Consider the following 14,814-nt stretch of genomic DNA (forward strand, 5'->3'; position numbering starts at 1 on the left):
CGGGCAGCATAGTTTAATTTCTCCAGTTGACCTAGATGAAAAATTTATTGACTTTTGCCCATATTCTTTTGATCCATACACTTCTTTCTTTGATGGTTCCCACTTGTTTCTCCAGAAGAGCTACACTACAAAATGGCCACTGAACTGGAGGGTGTGTCTTCATCATTACTAAGCATTTTCCTATCAGAAGCAGCTCTTTGAAAAAACCTCAACATAATTTCTTCATTGCTACTCAGTCTTACTCAGTGACTTCAGAAGTAATAGAAAAAATAGGGTTTTTTAAATGCCTTTAAAAGATATTACTTAAAACTTGTCTTTAAAATATTTTTACACTAACAGCAGGTAAAACATATACTCATAAATTTTCCCGGCTGCAGGCTTCTAAAATTTTCCTATCAAAATGCGTCCAATTCAATTAATCTTACATGAAACGTTACACACAACAAAAAGTTTTAAAAAGAGTAACTACATTTTTTTCTACACAAAAGCACAAGTGTATTTCAGAACAATAGTATCTAGTCCAAGACAAAACATAACCATAAAAAGAAAGCTGAAGAGATGCAAAGGGAGAAAATTGACTTCCATAGCTCACATGATCAACTGAATATAAAAAGTCACAGTAACTTGGTCTTAACTAAGAGAAAGGAAGACAGCAATGGTTGGTTGAGTGCTCTCTAGTTCTGACACTACCCTTGTATCATCCAATATCTGGTTAATCAATTGTCACATAATGGGCCACTTACTGAATGCAGGGAAGAAGTAAAGGGAGGAAGCAAAACTCATTTTTAACTACTTCAGAAAAAAAAAAATTAGAACCAGGTCAAACACTGGCAATATGTTGTTGTGAGAAGAGCATGCAATAGACATTAACATGAGGTCTGGAAATTACTACATCATGTCCAACCTTATTCTCCTTTCTCCTCATCCCAAATGATAATAATAAAAAGAGTAGAGAAAAATTTTGTGGTTCTTTTAAGAGATAAAGGAGAGATTTTACTTCAAAATGATGCATTCGGTCCTTTCATCAGAAGGGGAGAATCTGTAAGGTAAAGTAAAAAAAAAGAAAAAAAAAAAAAAAGGACAGGACACTTTAATAATAAAGGTTAAAGAGATATGAGATTAAATGGTATGGATTAATCAGCAGACTCCCAACTTTGGGAACTTAGGCAACAATGGTACAGGCCCAGGAAAACTAAAATTAAGTAAGGGTTTCTGATCTAAAAAAGGACTGGAAATGGGCAGAATTTCTTTCCTGTATTTCTTAATTAATGGAAGACTGTAAAGGCTCTCATTTATTCAACTTACGAGATTTGAGAAAAATTTAATACTGAAGCATGATCTGGTTAACCCCTTTATAATAAATAGGACAAATTTTAGAAAAAAATCAAATGATTCATTCAAGATATCCTTGCTAATTAATGTCATTCTCCTGACTACTAGTATAGTCCTCTTTCCCCAACGCTTTTAAAAAATGAAAGCCTTTGGGGCACCTGGCTGGCTCAGTTGGAAGAATATACAACTCTTGATCTCGGGTTGTGAGTTCAAGCCCCACACCAGGTATAGAGATTAAATTCAAAACTTAAAAAAAAGGAAAACCTTTAAGACAATCATAAAAATAACTTAAGCACTGTATATCATAACGAGATAAAGAAAGTTGCATAAATGCAACAGATATAAGTAAAAAAGAGAGAGACCTACTTACTACCTTTTGAATGTTTATATATATTTAAAAAATATTAAAGTCTTTTTCTTTTTGCCCCAAATCTTTTTGTTTCATTGGTTTTATTTTATTTTTTATATTTTTCATTTTTTTAAAGATTTTATTCATTTATTTGACAGACAGATCACAAGTAGGTGGAGAAGCAGACAGAGAGAGAGTGAGAGAGAGAGGAAGCAGGCTCCCCACTGAGCAGAGAGCCCAACACGGGGCTCCATCCCAGGACTCTGGGATCATAACCTGAGCCAAAGGCAGGGGCTTTAACCACTGAGCTACCCAGGTGCCCCTTATTTTATTTTTTTAAATGTTAAAATCCTTATTAGAGCTCTGAGGCTATGTGAAGAAGCCAAAATGGAAGAAACAACATGACCCATACAGAAAAAAATCAAAGACTTATTCCCCAAGAATAATTTTTATAATTCATGTCAAATATACTTACTATTGTACATCTGGTAATAACCTAGCTTTGGCCTTACTGGTTAATCTTTTATGTCAATAGGGTTCTAATTTAATAACTCCATTAATAAGTATTCTTTCTACTACAGATAAAAGCATGAATTTTGCTATGACTCCAATCTATTCAGTAACATAGTATTTTATATAATGCAACTGTGGAGAACTTTATGTACTACAGAAAACGGAAGATACAGTTTAAGTGAAAATAAAATGATATATTACCTTAAATTTTATAATTATTCCAGAAAGCAACTCCATTATCAAAATAGCAAATACTGTCAAAATATATATTCACAGAAAAAAAAACAATTTACTTCCACTAGTCAAATCAATAATGCAAGGAGAAAAGAATCCACAAATGATACTTACAAAAAATGCCTTAACTTTTTTAGAGATGTATAACAACCTCTAAAAATATAAAGCATACTGGAATTAAAATTTTTAAAAATAAAACAATAAAAATATATAAAAATAATATAAAGACAGGAGAATCTCTCGAGAGGATTTTTTTTTTTTTTTTTTTTTAAAGAGAGAGAGAGCAAACACAAGTGAAGGGCAGGGAGAAAACCCTAAGCAGGTTCCAGGCTCAGCATAGAGCCCAAAGCAGGGCCTAATCCCACAACTCTGAGATCATAACCTGAACAGAAATCAAGAGCTGGACGCTCAACCAAGCTACCTGTGGGAGCCCTGAGTGAGAGGATTTTTAAAATTTACTTTTAAATGTGCAAGACTGTGTGAGAGCCATCTCACATTTATCTGGTTGATTTAGTGTGGGGATTGAGATAGGGGAGCTAAACCTGAACATAGTCCCAACAAAGAGTTAACATTTAATACTTTACTAAGAAGTATGAAGGAGGGAAAGAGCTCTATTAGCAAAGTTTAGCTTTCGCGTCATTAACAAAGGAAAAGAGAATGAATCTCAACAACCACCAGAAAGAGTTCAACTACAGGGAGTAAGGTTACTAGCAACAGGAATGTGAAAGAATAAAGGGTCCCTTCAGGCCAACTCTGTAGCCCTATAGGGAATTACAAAGAAATGGTTTAGAGGCACTACAAATAATGCAAACAGGTAGAAATATTTGTCCTTCAGATAAAAAGTTATTTTCAGGTACTCTTCCCTCTGGGAGTGGAAGGATTCAAAATAGGATGAATGACTCAAAGTTTCTGCAATTAATTTATAATGAAAAGATATGAAAGCTACGAAGGGGCAACATCAGAACTTTATAATACCTGCCTAAGGTCAATAGAGATTTCCTACTCTCAAAACATCTTAAAGGTAACATTATGGAATAAAATGATGATACTGGTATTTAAGTATTTATTTGTTTAGTACCCATGTTAGATATGCTGTTCATAATTTTCTAAACTTTGTTCAGCCTGCAAGGTCCAAGTCTGAGGTTACACTGTCCTTTTCACTGGAGCCTCCTGGGGTAGTTGAGCTCCAAGATAATTAAATTAACTTTGAACATATATATATGGAATCTAGCACTGATAAAATGAAGGCAGTCAGATTCTCAGGCAAGGACTGGGACCCAGACCTGGGAATCTCACTCTTCCTTTCCTTTCTTAATTCCTCTACAACACCATCTTTCAGTGTACCCCTAGCTCACCCAGACTATCACAACTCAAATGTGACCTCTGGACCAAAATTATAAAAAAAGATAGTAGGTTGATTAATACTCCAGGAAACTGGTATTAAGTTGATTTCAAATCAAAACACTTAAAAAAAAGAGTTTTAAGCAGGGAAAGAATGTATTTGGAATATTTTGCAAAATTATGGTCGACTTAAAATGTTAAATTTTAATGTTAAGGTAGCATAGGACACTTTGAGTAAGTCTTAAGACATAAATGAGTCTGATTTCTGACTCTGAAAGTCATTATAATAACAGTATTAAAACAAATACACCAAATATATCCAGTCAAATTTTCTTAGGGAAACAGATGTTAGGTCCTATGATGGTTACGATAAACTGAGTTTGTTCAACCTCCATTTTATCTTCCTTCTTTAGTGTGCCTCTTATGTTAAAGAGACAGGAAAACTAAAGGTAAGATTTCCCAAATTATTTTGCAGCTCTAGTGCTAGATATAAACTGGGCTTTTTCTTTTTCTCTTCCTTCCTTCATTTTTTTCCTTTCTTATCTCCTCCTTCCCTCCCTTCCTCCCAGTATGTGTTACCGGTTTTCTGGTCATGCAGAGATAATTACAGTAGAGACAGATAGATTCTGAGTTACAGTCCCACTGCACCAGCTTTGTGGGTTACTGAGAGGCAGCTGTGGTGATGGTCTCCTGATTCTTACGTTGTTGCTTACGATTGTGATCATGTGTTCTCAGATTCAGCTTGATAGACATTGGGTTCCTCATCTTCCACTACCCTCCCGGGCTGATGTCCCAACATCCCCCTGGCCTGTCTTCACCAAGAATCTTATTAGGTCAGCTTAACCAAAACCCCTCAAACCCCAGGGTCTCCTCTTAGAAACGAAGTTCCCACTTGCTGGTGCTATAATTGCAACTGAGCCTGGTTCTACACAAAGGTCTCTTTTCTCCTATTGTGATAGTTGGGATTAAAATCTGTTTTTATTGCTTAAATACTATCTAGCTCTGGTTTTTTTTTTTTTTTTTAAAGATTTTATTTATTTATTTGACAGAGAGAGATCACAAGCAGGCAGAGAGGCAGGCAGAGAGAGAGAGGAGGAAGCAGGCTCCCCGCTGAGCAGAGAGCCCGATGTGGGACTCGATCCCAGGACCCTGAGATCATGACCTGAGCCACCCAGGCGCCCCCTAGCTCTGGTTTTTAATAGTATCTCCCATATATACATGAGGTATACATGTTAACAAACTTGTTTTTTTTCCTTGTTAATGTATCTTTTAGTACCAAGGATCTTAGTCAAGAACTCACAAGGGCAGAAGGAAAATTATTTTTGTTCCCTGCATTCCCTGTTCATAAAATCATTTCTAGAACACAGAGATGAGAAACTGACTCATTTAAAGGTGAGCAGTAAAAGAATTCATGGATTAGGGGCGCCTGGGTGGCTCAGTGGGTTAAGCCGCTCCCTTTGGCTCAGGTCATGATCTCAGGGTCCTGGGATCGAGTCCCGCATCTGGCTCTCTGCTCAGCAGGGAGCCTGCTTCCTCCTCTCTCTCTCTCTGCCTGCCTCTCTGCCTACTTTTGATCTCTCTCTGTCAAATAAATAAGTAAAATCTTAAAAAAAGAATTCATGGATTAAAAGATTCAGTATTGTAAAGACCAGGTGAGTCTCTCCAAATCAAGCTATAGATTCAAAGCAATCCCAGTCAGAATCTCAGTAGGTTCTTTTTCAACTGAAACTGGCAGTCTGTTTCTAAAATTTATTTGGAAATGCAAAGGACCAAAAATAGACAAAGCAACCCCGAAGGAAAATAAAGCTGAAAGGTTTTTCCTACCAGACACTAAAACCCATTATAAAGTTATAGTGATTAAAATAATGTGTTATGGCACAAGAATGGTCAAACTGATCAATGGAAAAGAGAGTATCCAGAAATAAAGCCACACATTCAAGGTATCCTGATCTATTACAAAAGCAACACGGTAGGTAGTTCAGTGGGAGAAAAAATCACCTGCTGAGTACATACAGTTAATGGGACATCCATTCAGGGGAAAAAAAATAATGTTGATCTTTATTTGATCTTCACTTGACCATATAAAAATCAGTTCAGATGGATGACAGATCTAAAGGCAAAAGGTAAAATGAAGCTTTTAAAAAAAGTATCTGTCTAACCTTAAAGTAGGCAAGTATTTCTTTAAAAGCACTAACCAGGGGCGCCTGGGTGGCTCAGTGGGTTAAGCCGCTGCCTTCGGCTCGGGTCATGATCTCAGGGTCCTGGGATCGAGTCCCGCATCGGGCTCTCTGCTCGGCAGGGGCCTGCTTCCCTTCCCCTCTCTCTGCCTGCCTCTCTGCCTACTGTGATCTCTCTCTGTCAAGTAAATAAATAAAATCTTTAAAAAAAAAAAAAAAAAAAAAAAAGCACTAACCACAAAAAGAAAAAGGTTTAATTGGATTATAAGAGTTAAGAGCTTCTGTTCATTAGAAGACACTATTAAGGGGTGCCAGGGTGGCTCAGTGGGTTAAAGGCTCTGCCTTCGGCTGGGGTCATGATCTCAGGGTCCTAGGATCAAGCCCTGCATCTGGCTCTCTGCTCAGCAGGGAGCCTGCTTCCCTTCCTCTCTCTCTGTGGGTCTCTGTCGACTTGTGATCTCTGTCAAAAAAAATCTTAAAAAAAAAAAAAAGAACAGACACTATTAAGAGAGTGCCACATATACTCTGAGATATTTGAGGTATATATATCCAAAGACTCGTATCCAATATATGTAAAGAACTCCTTCAAATAAGTACAAGAGATAGCCCAACTGAAAAATATGCAAAAAACATATACTGGCTTTACAAAAGTGGATTTTACAATGGATGGGTTCATAAGCATATAAAAAGACTCTCAATTTCTTTATCAGGAAAATGCAAATTAAAGGCAAGAGGGCAGACCAGAAGGCTAACAAGAAAGACTAATATTAGCAAGTGGTGGTAAGGATCTAGTGCAACCAGACGTCTTATATACTGCTGGTAGACGAGTATAAACTGGTACAGCTGGGTTGGAATAATATTTGACAAAATCTACAAAAGGTGAATATGTGCATCTCCTATGACTCAGTAATTTTACTTCTAAGTATATACTCAACAGAAACACGTTCAACAAAACGTATATTCTAAGCAGCACTATTCATAATAGTTCCAAATGGGAAACTACCCAAACCATGAACTGTAGAACAGATTGAAAAGTTGTCATACATTCACAGGGAATACTAGGGAGAAATAAAAAATGCTCGCATGACAATACAGATGAACCTAACAAGTCAGCCAAAAAAAGAGCATATACAAATGCAACTGCACAGTGGAGGCAAAACTAAGTTAGTTATTACAAGTCCGAATAATGGTTTTCTCTAAGGTGGGCAGGACTGACAAAGGAAATAAGAGGTAAGTAACTTCTGGTGTGCTCGGTGATGTTGTTTCTTGATTTGGCTATTGATTACATGGGTGTATTCAACATGTTAAAATTTGTCAATCTGCACATTTATAATTTGTATACTTTTCTTATGAATATTATCCCTCAATAAAGATCATATGATAAAAAGCAAATAAACAGCAAATTGGAAATGATTTCCTACAAGTGTAATAAGGTTAAGTAACACATGAAGAACTCATGCAAATCAATTTTTTTTGTTTTTGCAAATCAATAAAGAAATATTTTATTTATTTGTTTGAGAGAAAGAGAGAGATAGAGCAAGTGAGCAAATGAGCAGGGGGAAGAAACGAGAACCTGAAGCCGACTCTGCACTAAGATGGAAATGGGACTCAACCCATAACTGCGAGATCATGATCCCAGCTAAAACCAAGAGTCAGATGCTTAACTGATTGAGCCATCCACGTGCCCCTACAAATTAATTTTTAAGAAGCTGGCATCCAGGGGTGCCTGGATGGTTCAGTTGCTTAAGTGTTGGGACTCTTGATCTGGGCTCAGGTCATGATCTCAGGGTGGTAGATTGAGCTCTCTTGGCTTCAGGCTTCAGGCTCTGCACTGGCAGTGGAGCTTGCCCAAGATTCTCTGTCTCTCCCTCTGCATTGCACCCCCAACCTCACCAAAGAAAAAAATTAAAAAAAAAAAAAAAAGAAGCTAGCGTCTAAGAGGAAAATGAACAAAATACACAAAAAGAACATGCAAAGAAAGAAATAAAAATGGTTCCAATAAATCCACAAAATATGAATTAGAACAATGGAATGATATTTTTCCCTGCCAAATTAGCAAAGATTAAAGGAAACTAAAAAAGCCATTGCTGAGGATTTGGTGAAATTGATATTCTTATTCCTAATGGAAATGTAAGATAGTATAACCTTTTTGTATGAGTCTTTAAAAATTGTCATATCCTTTTGACCCACTAGTTTCACTTATAGAAATTATTCTAAGGAAAAATCAGAGCTGCAGTTAAAGATGGAATCATATCAGTGTTATTACAATGGTGTTTTGAAACAATATAACTGTCCATAATGAAAAAACTGTTATATTAAAATACACACACATGCTGGAATATTATGTTATCAATAATGTTTTCAAAGAGTAATGAAAAAAGACTCATGAAAATTTTAAATGAAAAATACATACAAAATTCTACATGCTATGATACCTTTTGCTTTAAAAAATATCACATGCTAAACATACACTTGCTTTAAAAAAAGTCTGTAAGAACACATAATATTATAATGGTAATGGCAGCCATCATTGATTGGTAGGATAAAGGATGATTTTAATTTAATGGTTTATTTTCTACAATGAAATGTGGTTTTTTGAGCATTACTATTATATTCAGAAATCTAAGAAAAAATAGGGTAAAAACAAAACAAAACAAAACAAAAACATCCGCCTGGCTTTCTTTACCCTAGAAATCTGAGCAACCTAGATTTTTGTCTCCTTCAGCTCCCACCTTCAATATGTAACTGTTTCCTTGATTTTTACCTGTAATTATAAGAATTACCTGTCCAAGCCATCATTCCATTATTTCTTCTCTCATTTCCAAAATTCAGATACTTGTCTTCCCAAATGAGCTCCTCGAATCCAGACTCTTCGTTTTGGTAAAAACGACCTCATCTTCCACTACTTCTACATTCTAGCCACATCAAACCACTTTATATAGCGACCCTCCACGCTCATGCCTCTGAAAAAATCCACGCAAGGTACCTTCACACTTCCTAACCTTGGCATGCTCAGTTCTCTCTCCCGGGAATGCATTTTCTCCATTCGTTCTAATCCGATTCATAGTTACGATGTACCTCCGATATCATTTTCTGGGTGCAGGCTTCTCTGAGACCACACGAACAGAGTGCCGTTTCCACATCAGTCCTCCAGTAACAGTTAATACATATTTCAACATTTATCATTCTGCACTCTTTAATGGCTAGCTTTCCCAGTGTATGGAATAAGCCATTTCTTTTTAAAAAGTTCCTTAAAATCTGGTTGGATGAGTGAATCTAGAGCATACATATATGCAATATATCTACACTGCGTGTGAGCTTTCACCTGTATCGGATAGATAAACGGCAATAAAACACTCGCCTGCCTTTTTTTTTTTTTTCCTTCCTCCCATTCAAGATGGCAGAGAACGTCTTAAAATAGTCCCACACAAAAGCACTCACACCCAGAGCCTCGAGTCAGAGGAACTGGCTACACCTAGCGCAACAGCAAAGGACAAAAGAATTGAACCTAGATGTTGAGATGGCTCGGTCCTAATCACTCAGTAGGTCCCCATACAGATTTTCCAACGTGTTAGAAAACTGGCACCTGCTGCCTTCATTAACGAGGACCACGCCTCGATCGGGAACGGTGACCTGAGCCACTTCTGGATACTGACCCAAAAAATCGAGGATGAAAAAGGGGGAGGCTAAGCAGTACTGAGGAGTATCCAAAATGCACGATTGAGCCCCGCCCCACCCGGGCGTAGAAGCCCCGCGGCATATCCATCTCCCGGGAAGGAACAGGCAGGGCTCCGACCCACCGGCCTAGCAACCGGGGCCCCAGCTGAGAATTCTGGGCGGGCCTGAGGCGGAGATTGCCGCGGCGAGGGTGCCCGGGGCTACACCTGTCAGGAGGCGACCAACACTAGGCCCCGAAATCGCCGAGATTCGGTGACCCAGGCTGGTAAGAGCGTCACCGGATCCCTTCTCCCGGGATCGGCCCTTCGCCTTCCCCCTTGACCTTCTTAAACAAAGGCAATCCACACCCACCGCCATTTTTCCCTTACCTCAAAAACCACCTCTTCGTCAAACTCTGGTGTCATCCTTCTCCGCCATGCCACCCGCCTCAGCACGATGGGAAATGAAGGCGGGAGAACAGGCAGCACCCCGGCTTCTGCTACAGAACGGTCCCTTCTGTTCAGAAAACTACAATTCCCAGAATGCTCGCAAGCTCACGCCCCCTTTTCAGGACCACTTATTGGAACAGAGCATGAGCGTGTGGGCGGGAGGGGCGGAAGCTCGAGCCCACTGATTGGAGGAGCCTGGAGCTTTTGTCCGCCTTTTACGGCCGCGACTAGCAGGGGGCGCCTGAAGCACTGATTTTTTATTTTTTATTTTTTTTTGGAGCTGGAGAGGAGCACGCGCCGGCGGAGCCGCGGTGAGCCTTGCTCGTGCCCGCGCCTGGCCGTCGTCCTCTCAGAGCTCGGCTGGGTGGCGCTCGTGCCCGCCCGCCCGCCGCCTGCGGCTCGCGCCCGGGAGCGCCGCCGGGTCCCCGAAGCCGGTCGCGTCCTTTGTGCGGCGCTCGGGTTGCGCCGCTGGGCAGCGGGACGGAATGCGGGCGCTGCGGAGGCTCTGCTCAAACTCTCGAAACAATGGACTGTAAGAGGAGCATGGACTGAGGGGGGCGAGCGGGGAAGCGAGCTGCGCGGGGAATCATGACTTCTGCCGCGGGTAAGTGACGGCGCTCGCGCTGCCGCTGGAAAGTTTGGAGGGAGCGCTGCTAGTCTTGGGCTCTGGAGCAACTTTCTCCTCACGGGTGCGTTAACGGTGCTCCCCCTACCTTTCCCGAGGGCTGAGCAAACGGGGAGCGGACGGCTTGTGCCTCCGGATTTTCTCGTCCCTTCCTGCGGAGAGGGGCTGGTTGGAAATCGTGTGTCTCTTGGGACCTCCCTTTAAGCGGACACCCGTGTTGGGAGCTCTTTGCGCCAGGTGAATCACGGAATGTGAAGAGGGAGACATTTGCTCGTCCCTCCTAAAGTTTGGGGGACTTCGCATTTGCGTGTGGAAGTAGTTGAGGTTCCCATGTTAAGAAATCAGTTCTTCTAGGAAAGGCAGTGTTCCCGGACGGTTGAACTCAGCCACCGTGCTGAGTCGCTGTGAACCTAGTCTCTACTGGAAACCCTGACCTTTACTAGCGGGAGAACTTTAGACCGTGTGACTCCAGCCCTGGTGGTTTTTCCTCTGTTATCTGAGAAGCAGGGGAGTAGAATTGTCGATGGCAATTTTTTTGCTCCTCTTCACCCAGTTTTTATGGATTTTTTTTTTTTCTCTTTCTACCTGGTTAGTGTAAACGAACCCTTATTTTCTGTCTGCCTTCCGGAGTCCTTTCTCCACCTCCAAATAACAAAGCTTGTAATTTACCTTTGTGTGGAGTTTGAGCAATTCTCGTTGTATTTCTAAACGATCTTAAGAAACAGTTCTTATTTTCCGAAAATAATTAGTAAAGTCATTGCAGATAACTATTAAAATCACTTTATAAGACCATAGGCTAGTTTTTTAAACCAGAACTTAGTAATATATGGAGTATTGTGGGTTTTTTTCTATGTGTTTTTTGGCCATGTTGAAAGAAAAACACGTTTCATTAGAAATTTTATAGAAAAACGATGTAAGGCTTCCCCTCAAACTTAATTCTAGAATCAGCACTTAAGCACAATGAAACTTTCTTTGCTTTTCTTGGCATTTGTTTTAAATTCCTGCAACTTGAAGCTGTCAAACAGCACTCTAAATGTTCTGATTTGTATTATTTCTAAAACAGATATATTGGAGCGTTGCGTTGCTCGATGTAATCAGATTACAACTAACAAGGCGAGAAGTTAGCCAACAGGAATAAGAAAGCAAGGAATGAAGTATTTCGGAAGATGTTGTGGATGTTTCCTTTTTACTGTTACATGTATGTAGAGGAGATATGTTATCATATACCATGGAAGTTAAACTCTCTTTTCCTTACTAAGGGGAGACTTTCTACTTACTTGAGGTGAACTATTTTCATCTTAAATTTCTGTGCCTCACCATTCAATTTTTCTTTATTACTGACCCAATCCAGTTAATTAAAATTTTAAGTGGTCGGATATTTAAAAATCTTTCCGGCCATTTTAGCTTTCCCCTCTTTCCAAGTGTCAAACACATTTAAAATATTCATACCTTAAATGTATCATTTTCAATTCTAGCCCTAACAGTTGATAATGAACAGGTACAGGAACATTTAAGTTGACATTTAGATGTGTGAATCTGATCTAGGGTTCGGTCTGGAAGTTTATGATGCTTTCATTTGACTTACCGGAGAATAATGCAAGCTATTTTTATATTTTATCAACTTTACAATGAAAGAAATCCACAGACATTTTTGTGGTGTTTAAAAGAGGAACACTTCCTGTGTTTAGCTGAGTTAGTTGGTTTTTAGCCTGGCTTGCTGAGAAGCATTAACTACCTTTTTGTTCACCCATCTGTTGAGATTTTTTATAATTCTTTCACATGTCTAAATGGAGAATATGGAAGAAAACTGGGGTTTTATTTCCATTCTTTTCTTACAAAATTATGTGGTCATCATTCTTACAAGCTCTTTATGATGCTTTTTTGGTACAATAATAAAATTCTTTAAAACTTTAGGAATATTATTTGTAGTTGGGGAAGGGGATGTTGAATCTAATCTGTGGTATTTGGGATGGTTGTCTTAATTTTAAAAAATAAGATAGATACTAAAAAAATAAAAAAATAAAAGAAATGTTGTAGAACATTTTGCGTTTTATATATATCCTAAAGGAGAGCTTGCTTTTTTTTTCTGCATTTGTGAGTGAGTAGGCCCATAATAGAGATTTTTAAATTATTCTAGTCAGTTTGTGAAAAAGGAAAGAGATCATCAGTGTATATTTTATATTCTTTAAAACAGATACAGCCTCATTAATGCCTGCGTTTTGCCTTTTGGCTGATCCAGTAGCTAGGAAAGTGTGTACGTGAACCACAGCCATCTGTGTGTAACAGATGACAAGTATGTTTGTAATAGTAAAATGGTACCGGTGCTTTACTTTCTTACCTTATTTTCCCCTGGAGCCAAACAGCTGTGTAAATAAAAAGATTTGCTGCTTTGCTCTACAGCTTTTGGGTCTAAATGTTGATACAGTATTAAAATCCAAAGGTGCTGGGTGCATTTCCAAACATCATGCACTTATTTCAAGAGTGACAGAAACAGGCTGTAATATAATGGCTTTTTATTTTTTGAGTTGTGTTTCTTTCAAAATAGAGCCACTAAATACTACTACTATTACGACTACTACTACTAAGAAAGGATTTTGGATATTGCTGTACCAGTGACTTAAACACTTGCTCTTACTAATAATTAAAAACTTATTCAGTAATCCTGTTGAAGCTGATTCCTGCTAACTTTTCAAAATATTGTTCTAATTTAAATGGATACTGATATTTTTTAAAAGAAATTTCCTGTTACTGAGGCATATTAAAGGGTATGTATATATGGCAGCTTTGTCTATTCCCAGGCCCTGTTTTCAGCATTGAGAATAGAGCAATGTATTAAAATGCCTCTTCTCCTGGAGCTTGCCTTCTAGTGGTGAAGACTGACAAAATTATTCTGAAGAAATATCACATGGGGAAAAGGGACTAAAGAATGTAAGGATTCTCCTGAAGCAAGGATCACATAAGTTATAATCTCAGAATCATATAGGATTTAGAGATCTGTTCCACATCCTCATCTACAAGGAAACTGAGGCAACCAGATCTTTGAGTTATGTTATCTGCTACCTCCAATACACAGTTTAAGAGTAGCAGGCTGAAGTTCACAGTTATTTATTTAATTAAATGAGTATGTGTTGAATGTTAGTTGTATAACGCTATGCTATATTTGTTGGGAATCAACCACAGCTCATATATAGTTACTTGCATTTTTGCAACACTAAGGATAGGGATTTATGACTCTTGGAAGAGGACTCATAATACACATTTAAAGAAGAGTAAAACTGCTACCAAAGATTAAAAAACAATATAACTAAAACGCAAAAATTGATTGGTTAAATGGCTTTTGACAGTACACTAAGATTCAGAAAGTAAAAGATTGATTTGATGAGACTGGGTTTTTGCTTTGGGGTATTTTTTAGTTATGGAAAATACACATAAATTTACCGTCTTTGCCATTTTTAAATGTATAGTTCAGTAGTGTTAAAGACCCTCAAGTTGCCTTGCAACAAATCTCCAGAACTCTTTCCATCTTGCAAAACAAGACTTTTTTTTTTCTTTATAGTTCCTTCAAAAATCCCAGAGGTAGCATGTTTTAAGAATGGTTACGGAAGTCAACATGACAGCTTGTCAGGTTTCATTATCTGGGGTAGGGTGGGAGGTTTGGAAAAGGCCCTGGGCATTCCTACTTTGTCTTAAGACTTAATAGGTCAGGAGTTTAATTTAATAGACTATTATAGCAAGGTTTATCTTCAGCCTTTGAATGGTTTTACAGTTTTTTTTTACGTAAACAAAAATAACATGCTTATTAAATAGTTAACTGAAATTGTATAGCTTTGGGAATTTATATTAATTTATTTTGGAAGTATTTTATTATCTTTATCAGGACATTACACCCAGGAATTGAATGAGAAAGCATGTGTTATCATGTGACCTTGGCTTGGGAAAATTGGTAAAAGGAAATAGAACACCCTATCCTCCCCCACCCCCAACTTTCCTCTAATACCTTACCAAATGTTGTGACTTCTCTTGAAATTTCCTTTGTGGAAAAAAAAAAAAAAATCAATCACTAAATGAAGTAAAAGCCTCTGTATATTCAAATACTTAATGTCCAAAAGATATTTTGAAAAATTGGGGTTTTTTTTT

General features: G+C 38.4%; 2 protein-coding genes across 7 annotated transcripts in view; one reads left to right on the forward strand and one right to left on the reverse strand.

The window, feature by feature from the left end:
* The window catches only part of VEZT (vezatin, adherens junctions transmembrane protein), a 65,332-nt gene extending 55,182 nt beyond the window's left edge, over positions 1–10,150 (reverse strand). For 2 of the 3 annotated variants that reach the window (XM_044228852.1, XM_044228854.1), the window contains exon 1: positions 9,993–10,142. In XM_044228852.1, the coding sequence (XP_044084787.1) occupies positions 9,993–10,028 (36 nt within the window). In that variant the 5' untranslated portion in view covers positions 10,029–10,142. Of the gene's footprint in view, positions 1–9,992 lie in introns of all 3 variants that reach the window. The other variant, XM_044228853.1, reaches the window with a different exon arrangement.
* Positions 10,151–10,484: 334 nt separating this feature from the next.
* FGD6 (FYVE, RhoGEF and PH domain containing 6) overlaps positions 10,485–14,814 on the forward strand; it is a 115,044-nt gene continuing 110,714 nt past the window's right edge. For all 4 annotated transcript variants that reach the window (XM_044228814.1, XM_044228816.1, XM_044228817.1 and 1 more), the window contains exon 1: positions 10,485–10,656. In XM_044228814.1, coding sequence (XP_044084749.1) covers positions 10,641–10,656 — 16 coding nt within the window. In that variant the 5' untranslated portion in view covers positions 10,485–10,640. The remainder of the gene's footprint in view (positions 10,657–14,814) is intronic.

This window comes from Neovison vison, chromosome 12, assembly GCF_020171115.1.
Source record: "Neovison vison isolate M4711 chromosome 12, ASM_NN_V1, whole genome shotgun sequence".
Classification (NCBI taxonomy): Eukaryota; Metazoa; Chordata; class Mammalia; order Carnivora; family Mustelidae; genus Neogale; species Neogale vison.